This window comes from Xiphias gladius, chromosome 20 (assembly GCF_016859285.1).
Source record: "Xiphias gladius isolate SHS-SW01 ecotype Sanya breed wild chromosome 20, ASM1685928v1, whole genome shotgun sequence".
Lineage (NCBI taxonomy): Eukaryota > Metazoa > Chordata > Actinopteri > Istiophoriformes > Xiphiidae > Xiphias > Xiphias gladius.
Genome location: NC_053419.1, coordinates 12,291,201 through 12,302,417, shown reverse-complemented (window position 1 = coordinate 12,302,417; position 11,217 = coordinate 12,291,201). Strand labels below are relative to the sequence as shown.

The window sequence follows — 11,217 nt, the reverse complement described above, 5'->3', positions numbered from 1 at the left end:
TGGGTGAATGCATGTCAGCATGTGTTTCCACTGCAATTCAGCGGGAAGTATTTTTACTTCTTACTCCTCTATATTTCTCAGACAGCTGTAGTTACTTGTTACTCTACGTTAAAAATAAATTTTGCCAATAATAGTTATGTACTTTTTGCTTAAGTGAGTACTTGGTGGTGGAGTGAAGTTTGAAGTGTTATCCGAGTTTCTTTTTCTAACTTCTCATTTTTCCCTTTTTATTGTAGCTTGTGAAATCTGCAGCTCAGTCGAATCCACTGGAATATTGGGTGGGGAGGGACTTTTCTATTGAGATATGTGGGACAGGGCAAAGAAAAAGTCTCCTGACAGTCATGCAAAATAAGATAAGAAGCCATCTACATTCAAAGGACCATGAATTGGCTCAGATCATATTTGAACAAAGGCAAAGGGGCAGCATTGGGCCCTTGATAGAGACTTTGTCAGAGACAGTACTGAAAGAAGCTGTTGCTTTTAGAATTGCTTAGTATTTGGCCAAAAAAATCTACCCATTTGATGACCACGAGTACCTTATTGAATTTCAGAAACTGAATGATTTGTAATAAAAAATCTTAGTATAACTTAATATAACAATATAAATGCACTAAAATAGTGGAACATATTGCAACACAAATGAAAAAGAGTCTAGTAAATACTTAATGCAATCATCAAGCAAATTGTCTGTCCAACCAACTGGTGGAAATACACCAACGATTGTCACTCTTGAAGCTTGTAAACCAGGCATTTGTGGAAAAGTCAGTCAAGCAACAACCAATGAGACCTGCTGGAAGCCACAGCAGAATACTGGATGTCTGCTGGGTAGCCAGTAGTTTCAGAGAAGTTAAGTCAGTATGGACGTCACTTTGTGCCCTTAATCAGCATTTTTAAGAGTGTCTCTACACTCCTCTTATAAATGCTAAGTCGAATTCATATGCAGTAAAACACACCACAGCTCAGTTCATCATACTTAGAGGTTTTACTGCTACAGACTTACATGGGCTGGTATGACCAGTAGCTTACGATGGCTGGTGCTAGCTATGTTAGCAAACTTTAGCTAGATATTAGGTATAAGAAAGCACAATGCCAGTGATAATGCAATATCTACTTACAGTTTGCTTACATTAGCCCACATAAGTCCTTAGTTTGATGAATTGATGAATTGAACTTTTCATTTGTAAGAGGAAGGTGTTATTTCTTCCTTAAAAAGTTACATGGTCTTGCTTTAAAGGCCCACTCAGTACTTTTTTAGAATGACTTATTTTCTGTTTGGTTACTGATCATAAATTGGCTTTTTATTGCTGTATCATTCAGAACAGCTGTTGACTCCCTGTGCTAAAAGATCAGTAAATCTATTAGAGTGATAGAGGGCTCCGGCCCTATGTTTTGATTTTTAGTAGGTGGAGCTACCCTTGATTTATATTTGGATTGTGACTTTATAGGCAGCGTTAGCAGTATTATAATATACCTAACTTCTGTTATCTCCAAGGGAATAGCAGTTGGCAGAGGATGCCATAATCCTGCAAGAGAATATACTGGCCATAACCTCCACAAAGTATTTTTGCACTTCATCTGGCAATGGCAAAAAGCAACACTGAACTGATTTAGTCAATGGAGAGCAGCTCATCATGATAGTGGCCGACCAGTCGCACTTCTGTCGCATTCCAACCACAATTTCATTACCAATAAGGGTCTGAGAGCAACTTAGTGTATCAAGTATAATCACTGAAAATGGAAACTTCACAAAATAATCTTCATAGGGACAAGGGATAAATATTTACCATTTCCAGGCGAGAGCTTTGCTCAACTGCTTCACTTTCAAACTCCACCCTCTCAGTCTTGTGCTATGAAAAGAAAAGATATTCAGTGTTCAAAGAAAGGAAATGGGCAGTATATACTATAGTATGCCTTAATGAAGAACATACCTGGAAGGAAGCCTGAATCACGTTTTCTGGGACCATGTTACTATAACCAATAAACAAAGTCACAGTATGAGCAAGATTGTAAATGTTGGCCAATGACAAGAAATGCAACCTAATCAAGGATATGATGTGACATTTGCTGAACATTTGTGTAACTCTTCAGAACCTGACATCAACAACCATTTCTGCTTAAAAAATATTTTCAACTCTAAAGAAATATAAGTGATTTTAGATTCTCTACTTGATGGTACTGACTGACCTAAAAACCTTGCTGAACTGGAAATTGTAACTTGAATATGCAGAAAAAACAGATGTTATGGTGGAATATACACTTTCTTCTTACCCGATTAGATCCAGTAAGGCTCTGACAGTGGAGAAGGACTCCTCAACTTCTCTCTCACCTCTCTCAACAGCATAAGCTTCCCCGGGCTTGATAATCAGGGCCAATATTAAACCTACAAAACATAATGTAAGAGGCAAAAACTGGGTGTATGTGCCATCTGTATCATATATGAACACAACATGACAAAGCTGCTAGATTAAAATGTCATACTTGACTGAAAAGGAAATAATAGTGCAATTACTGTTAATAATTTTAAAAATATTTTTTTCAGCAGTGCTTCACAAAAATTAAAATAAAATTACAAAGTTCTGCACATGGTGTAAAAGCTGAAACATAAGAAGAAAAACGGACAATCAGCAAAACTGATGCAGAATTACAAATGACTGATATCCTTTAAATAAAAAAAACAACAACGTGATTTTCAGTATTACATATAAGTAATATTTGTTTGGTGAACTGTCCACTAGGTCGAAGTTTTCTGGGCAACCATTTGCTGCAGAGCAGATCTTGTGGCTCACTTGGCATCACTGTGAAGCAGGAAAAAGCATTTTTAAAATCACGGCTCTCAGCTATGGGGAGGCTAACCCTGACTTGTTCACTTACCTCTTACTGACATCGTGAACAATGAACAATGTATGAAAGGATTTCCTGTCAACCAATGAGAATAATATCCTGCCACCTGAAGCAAAAATGTCCAACATTTGCCACTTTTAATCACAAAATGTAAAGATTTGCTGCTTTATGATTATACATAATAGTAAATAAAATATGTTTGACTTTCTGACTGATGGACAGACAAAACAAAACAAACAAAAACAGCAGGCAAGAGGAAATATTTAAGACTTCTGTATATGATCTTTTAAGAGGTTTCAACACTTAGACCAGAAACAGCAGACAGAAGCTATGGTCTTCAGACTAAGGTTGGAGGTATCAGTAAAGTCATGTGTGAGTGTGACATCACTTCAATGTAATGGAGAGTTAGGGCTACACAGTTACATCTCAGGAATACCAAGTAGGTGTTGTTCAAGACCTCTGAGGATCATTTTGAGACATATTGCCAAATTGTCAGCCATTGGTAACCGACGTGTAAAATATGAATCACAGCCTGTTCAAAATTTAAAACTTGGCTTTAGTTAATAAACAGTTGATTTCAAATTAGGTATTCTTTCCATGAAATTGTATTCAAAACCTTGAAAAGATGCAATTTGCACCACAGCTTGATCAAATCTCGTGTTGTGACTGGCCGAGAGGTAATTTACACATTTTTATACCTGTAACCTGGCAACCAATCAGTATCCACCACCTGGGCTACACAAACATTGTAATATTTCTACTGGGCAAATATACAATATAATGACTGTAAAATCTGTTAGCTTTGAGTCTTTACGAGCCTCCCATCAGCCACAGACAGTGTTTAATGAAAGTCACATGAAAAAGTGTATACATAGGGCAGTGCCAGTCAGACTCCACCAGCTGGGGTCTGTTGTTGCTCATATTACTACATTATACAACAAAATATATACGTCTTGTGATGGGATCACACCAGCCATGACACTCGTCAATACTTCGATGTTCTGACCCATGAGTACTGGACCACACCCAACAACTGCTGTTATCACACTTTCCATAATGAGAGGAAGAGTAACCGTCTGAAGCATCTGCATGAGTATTTCTCCTGGAAGACGGATTAAGACTTGGTCGCGTTGGGACACAGAGACATAGATCGCGAGAATCCAGCCCAGGGCAATACCTGTGAGACAATGATAAAGACATTTTAGAAATTCAGCACAGAAATGGTTTAAACTGCTGTGAATGTGGATGTAATAGAGTTAAAATAACGCTAAAACTCAAAACTTTTTTCACAAAAATGGGTTTCATCTTTCATCAGCCAACCATAAATCATATGGTTGAAATTCATAGAACACATCACATTCTTAATCAAAGCCACACTGATCTATAAAACCTAGTGTCATACTTTATTTAGGCTAAAACCTGGCTCTTTAATAATTAGATGTATGTTAAACAGAGGTCATATAATAGTAACCATAATTCATCGCTTGTTATGTTTGTTGTCATGTTTATTCATACATAATATAAACCAACTCTGTCTTGATTTTTGTGTCCTTATATGCACATTTAGTCACATTTGGTCTGTTGGTCATTTATAAAATAGTTAAAATTTTAAACAAGTGGTGTGCATTGCTGTCAGCCACAGTGTTATTATATTACATTACCACCAGATGGCACCAAAGAGAGACGTTTTCAAATCCCACGCATAGTGGCTTTAAGTCCTGCTGTGCAATATACAATAATAAAATGATCATTAAATGACCAAAAACGCAACCTTCTTTACAGTCATCTAACTGCACAAGCATGTCATCAACACACAAGTGAAGCGGGAACGGAGATAACACCCCACTCTGCCGAGCCCCATTACTGACATCTTATCTACATGGTCCCATGGGCAGACCTCTCAACACAGATTCCGAATATTTTGGTTCTCGGCTAACACTCATTTTATGCATCTGATAAATCGTCGTTGATTCGATCAAAAAACTCCAATGTATCCAAGAAACCCCATCTTAACACTATACAGGCATACGTTTTGGTAACAGCTGCTATCAAAATAAAACATGCCCGTGTCACAAAGTGTGATAAAACAGGGCGCAACATCTGAAGGGTCGCAGTATTTACTGCAGCACCTCCGGCGCCATGTTGAAACCACTCACCTTGGCATGAAAGCGTGCTCTGGTTGCCCCGGCAACACAATGTGGCATTTACGGGGATATTGTGACTGACGCTGAATTTCTGGTGCAATTAAAACGGCAGTCAGGCGACTCCACTATCAGTTTCATCCTGGTAAAAAAAAAAACAACCGTATTTAGTGATGTAAGTTTTGCGGCTCGTAAATATGTCTTACAGCAAAAAAACAAAAACAAAAAAACAACTGGTTTGAGTTACTTCAGTGTTTTTGTCATTAGAATGCATCACTGTGGTACACAGACGAAACATAGGAGCACCCACTGCAAAAACGTTGTCGCCTAAAATCCCCGTCACCCTTCCTTTGTACAGTACTACATGTCACATTCCCAGTATTAAGACTCCATCTATTACATGAAGGTTTGTGTATTAAAGGTTTTGCTACTCTGGGCTCTGGACTCTCGCTTCGAAACTTAATTAAACTGTGTAACACTGATTCTGGGTCTCGAATAGGTCAAACGAACTGTTCAAATAGTGGGTGATAAACAGAAAAGAATAACGATACAACAACAACAACAAAAACACACACATGTACGTCACATTTGGAAGAAAAACTAGTTATTAGAAAGATCTCTGTATAATTACACTTGACACTAATCAGCTGAACAGGTTTTTGTTTTTATTGTTTGTTTATTTATTATTATTATTTTCATCACATCATATGTGTTATTTCGCAGAACACGTTTCGGCGCACACGTCGGTTTAGTGACACTGGGCTCCATCAGTGTGTTTGCGTTTGATTTCTCTGTAGCAACCAGCCAACAACGCGAGAAGACGACCTGCCTCACTCCTTAACAGGGTCGATATGGAGAAATACGCCCCTAAATTTAGCAAAGTTCTGCTGACACCTGATCCACACTATATACCGGGGTAAGTACATACCTACAGGCATGAGAAGGGGTAAGAAATACGGTTAAAATATAATTTCAATATTTTAAAAAATTAAAAAAAAACCAAACAAAACAACAACAAAAAAACATGTAGCTGCCAATTGCGCAGGACGCGCATGTCGTCTGGGATCACAATTGCTGTTAAGTTATTACAATTCATAGGGAGGAGATATAATATGAAAAGGTCATATACTGAAATACGGTGTTACAGCCTTAGGGGAAAAAAACACTTAAATTATAATAATGACATTGTAATTATTTATTCAAAGTTTTGTAAGAGTGTTGTTAAATGTAGATATTTTTAAGACCTAATTTGCTATTAGCCTTCTCTGCAGTCCTGCATTATATAGTAAGTTGTTCCTATTAACTTGTCCACAAAATTAAACACTTACAGTACAGTGTACTACAGTAAATTACACTAGTAAAACAACAGTGAAGCCCACTGTTGGAGAACACAATATGAAATCTGTTAAAATGATATATACTGTATGTTTATGTAATTTCTTACTAATTTTTCACTGTTTCAAACTCAAAAGCTGCTACCGAGGCACTGAACTGCAGATGATTTTTTTTTTTTTTTCTTTCCAGGTATGCAGGGTATTGCCCACAGCTGAAGTTTAATTTGGGGAAGTCATACGCCCGGCTCACAGCCGAGCTGCTGACCAGTCCTGATGTGAAGCGCTCCAGTCGTCCGGTCCTCCACACGGGTCACGTCCCCTCCACTGACACAGATGCTCTGACACTGAGAGGCATCCCGGACAGTGACCTGAAGAAGATGATACCAGGATACACAGGTAGGTATCACAAACTAACACATCAGGACAGCAAAGTAACTGCACACCTCATGGAAAATTATATTATGTTGGGCACAAACAGTACTACAAAGGTTGGTAACATTTGAATTCACAAGCTGTGTTAATTGTTTTGTTATGTTGTGAAATAAACACATGCCAGTTAGCAGTATGTGTCAGTTATAAATGAAGTCCGGCAGCAAGCCTTTAAAAATGTGAGTTTTCACAGCAACATGAGAACAAATAATCCGCGTCCAGCAGCTAAATTATTAAGTATAAGCAACCAGGTAAGTGGAACAGTGTTGACAGTCAAGCAGCCGCACCAAACAGCTGCATAAAGGGACTGTGGCTGGAACTAACAGGGATATGATAAACATAATATTCAGTATGTACAGTAAGTGGCTGACAAATCATGCTAATTGGTATGTAATAAGACCACACTGTTTGCAATGGTGGTTTCAAGGTTAAAAAATCCTTGCTTCTTCAAACCTATAGAAATATCTTGTGTGAAAGTCACACACTTATGCAGACAGACTTTTACAGAACATTTTAAAGGGTCAGTTCACCTAAATTACACACAAACAACATATTTTCTCACTTACTTAGATAGATAGATTTTGTTTTATTTACCCAGGTTTTTGTTTTCTTTCTCTGTCACCCCGTTTCAAATGAAGGTGAATGGAGTTCTGTGCATTAACAACTAAACTGGATAATATGAAGACTTTACTGTGGACTGTTTTCATAGGAAATACTTTGTGCCAGAGAAATAGTCCTTGTGAAAACTGTTTACATTGTATTTTGTGGATTATCCAGAATTACAGGGACTGTATTTCTGGAAAGATAGGTTGTTGTTAACTTTTTCTAAATGTCACTTTTCAGTACTGTGTTCACCACAAAGGAAGAGCCATTCACCGCTGTTGTACTGGGATAGAGGCATAAATATCGGAAACTGATATATGAAAACCTGAGCGAATAAAAATGATACCATCTTCATGTCTAGACACCACTAGAAATCCAGATGAAACAATCCAATAATGTTTCTTGTTCCTGTTTTAGGCTTCATTCCAAGAAGTCAGAACTACTTTTCCTGCAGCTACTCTGAAACATGTCGTAAAGCGCTGGCAGAGTTTTACCAGGAAGGGTGTGCGGGCACCCGGCAGCAATCAAAAGACCTGCCAGTTGTGGTCAACTACACCAACCAAAAGTTTGAAGTAAACTCTCTCTTTCATTGTTGTACACACACATGCCATGGCTATACCATTTCTCTCACTCAGCTGCCCACATACACATACATGTTGACATGACACCTCAGAGTAGGTTGTTTAATTATCCATGGTGGAGCTCCATTGTCAGTTGACTGTAATGTAATCCATCTTAAAAAAAAAAGACTGAAAGATAGAACTGGACAGCTCTCTAGCTCAGCCAAACACAGATTCACCAATTATGTCTCTGAGATTCACATTGACTAACCTTGTTGGAGTAAATATTACCAGCAGAACCAGTTTTCTGATTGGCATGATTCTCCTCCACTAAGTGGCTAGATGTTACTCTTACTAGAGTATAGGTTTACATGGTAATGAACACATGAAATCTGTGTTTACATGTTATTTGGATCAAGGTTTGTAAATAGGTTTGCCATTATTTTTGTAGTGATCACAGAGATCATACGATCTCTGATTCATGCATGTTTTAATGGTTCTCTGTTGTCATTTTGCCCAGAGACCAGAACCCTCCCAGACATCAATCTCCAACAAAGTGATTCACTACAAGCCCTTGAAGTCCTTCGACCACATTGGAAAACCATATTTCATGGAGGACGATAACCCACACAAGTACTTTATCTCAGGTACAAGACAGAAAAGTTTTAAAGTTGGTACCTGTTGCTACAGCTTTAACACACAAACAAACAGTTGCTTATTTACACATCCATACACAGTAACATTAAGATTCTTTTTAGTCATGTTTCTGGCCACCGGACAAATGTAAATCCAATATTTAATCTTTTAGCTCTGTTCTGGTCTCCTCTAACTCCTAAGGGAATATTTGGTTCTTCAGCTGCTAAAATCTCCACTATGCTCACCAGCTAGTCACCAGTTTCATCTGTGTGACACTTTGCACAGGGCAGCAGGCAGATTTTTCACTGAAAAGATGTCAAAAATATCACTATCAGAGCGGTGAGAGTGAACAAAAACAGTAATGTTTTAGGCTAGAAAACCAAAGAAAAATAGACTGAAAGATGCTAAAACGCTCTTGAGCTGAGGGGAACTGCTAAGTCGGGTTTTAATTCTCTGTGAGCTGATCACTACGAGCGACCTCTTTCATATACAAGTACTTATGTGAGCCAGTATTAATATAAAAATTTAAATAACTATATTAGCCACTTCAAAGCTGTGTTAATCAATGTTTGACCACTTGGGGGCAGAAGACCTCCAAAACAAGCTGACAGACACACAGTCCAGAAATACTATTGAATTGAAAAGTTTTTATTGCTAACATATAAGTGAAAAATATCCAGGTCTTTAGCTGCTAGATGTTTAACTTTTCTCACCAGGTGTCTAATGAAAGTGTCTGATTCAAACGCGCAGGCTGTAAAACCAAAACAATGAGCTAAAGGAGGCTAAAAAGCTGTTGAGAGCTGTGAGTGGGTTAACATTCTGTCGGCTCACTACTTAGAGCACTCCCTTTCTCATTACTCATATTGTGATTTCGATTTAATATACTCTTGCATAGAAATGCCAAAGAATTATTAATATACTCCAATCGCTTAGTGAGTGATGTCTTTTTTACAGGATTTACAGGGCATGTGCCAAAATGTCGTTTCCTAATTGGTAAAGGCTACCCCATCACCACCAACCAGGCACTGATCCAGTTTGGAAAGCAGCAGCAGAATGACCCCACGTCCCAAAACATCCCATGGAGGAAGGACAGTACAACACCTCCCATGCCCACTATCTATCCATCAAACAGGGGTGTGGTGCCATCATTCACAGGACACATCCCAGGTCTGCGTCTGAGCTAGCAACACATTTCACACCACAAAGCCTAGTGATCAGATAAATTTATAAAAGTTACTTAACTGAAGTTGATCACTGGCCAGGGAAAACATCAAACCTTTCTAACTCTACACCATCCCACAGGATACCAGTTCATGTATGGACATACCTTTGGTCAACTTTCCCAGAATGCACTGGAAAAGAGCAGCATCAAGAGGAACCTTCGAGAAAAGTCTTAAAACCATCACCTCAATAAAATGATCATTACTGGCATGATGAGTCAAATCTAATAATTTATCAGGAAGTCCTCACATTCCCATGAGAACAATTTGTGCTGAATTACAAATATTTTGGCAAATTAATATACATTTTTGCACTTGGCATACAAAAAGACGACAGATAAATATATTATGTCTTTATTGACAGAGTTTGATTGTCACAGGGCATTAGAGGAAGCATTCAGAGGCTGAAAAAATAATTGTGGGTGGCATAATTTAACAGACTTCATATTAGTGCAGACATTAAAAATTCTCCATTCAACTAATGAGGAGAATAAATTTTCTAGTCTTTCCTCCTTTGTATCTAACCACCAGTCTATCAAAATATACCTTACACACATTTAAATACCCAAGACAGCCACAAGATGGCTTATATTTGTGCAAAATAACAAACTTCACTGGAAGACATACTACTGCTTATATCAAACAATTTCACAAATTTAAAATTCCAGTGCAGGAAAATTTCTAGAAGCTTACACTACAGCTATAAAAAATTTAACTGGAAGTTAAGAGATCTAATAAAGACTGGAGCACCTATAGTTGTATTTGGTATGTTTGTTAACCCATGCACCTACAGTAAATCCATGCTAGGAATTTGCTCATAAAAACATTTTACTAGAAATAAAAACATCACTGACAGTGCACTACGAGAGGCTGGTGTGTGGCATATTTGGCACCAGTAACAGTGTATTGCATGATTTTTTTTTTTTTTCAACTATCGATGAGATTACACTATAGAGAAACTGACAGTGACATATGAGAAATGGATAATTTTGCAACACATGAATGTCCAACAGTCTATAGCAGGTCAGTATTAACATTTTATGATTGATATTCTCCTACAAGAAATACAAAGGAGAGATACAGAAGCCCCTACTTACGGTTATTCCAGAGTGCTATTGCAAAAAAAAAAAAAAGGTTGCACCACACAAACTACCTCTTACATAGGGAATAGCTATCTCTAAATATTAACGCCCACTAACTGCCAGGTGTAAATGCTGCATAGCTAACCGAACCGACTGACAAAACTAATGTTAGCTTGCTAGTTAACATATGACCTGTTTAGATGGGAATCTAAACAGGTCATATGGAATTAGGTTGATATATCTGACCTGACACTTATTCAAAATGCTGTTTAAGAATGATGTAAACTGGGATTATATACTATTGGGAATATACTACTAACTGAAAGACATGTTTCTCCATGTGTGAGGATCTAAAAAAACAGAAAAAATGT

General features: G+C 37.8%; 1 protein-coding gene across 1 annotated transcript; it reads left to right on the top strand.

Moving 5' to 3' along the window:
* Positions 1–5,833: 5,833 nt before the first annotated feature.
* On the top strand, positions 5,834–9,941 carry fam166b (family with sequence similarity 166 member B). The gene is made up of 6 exons (XM_040158003.1): positions 5,834–5,898; positions 6,507–6,712; positions 7,766–7,920; positions 8,429–8,555; positions 9,499–9,711; positions 9,847–9,941. Exons 1-6 carry the CDS (start codon positions 5,834–5,836, stop codon positions 9,939–9,941), a joined length of 861 nt encoding a protein of 286 aa, XP_040013937.1.
* Positions 9,942–11,217: the final 1,276 nt, after the last annotated feature.

Excerpts from the sequence above, each read along its gene's own strand:
- fam166b (XM_040158003.1), top strand. The coding sequence starts at position 5,834 with ATGGAGAAATACGCCCCTAAATTTAGCAAAGTTCTGCTGACACCTGAT. Across the intron at positions 7,921-8,428 it reads ACACCAACCAAAAGTTTGAA|AGACCAGAACCCTCCCAGAC; the intron begins GTAAACTCTCTC and ends CATTTTGCCCAG. Across the intron at positions 8,556-9,498 it reads ACACAAGTACTTTATCTCAG|GATTTACAGGGCATGTGCCA; the intron begins GTACAAGACAGA and ends TCTTTTTTACAG.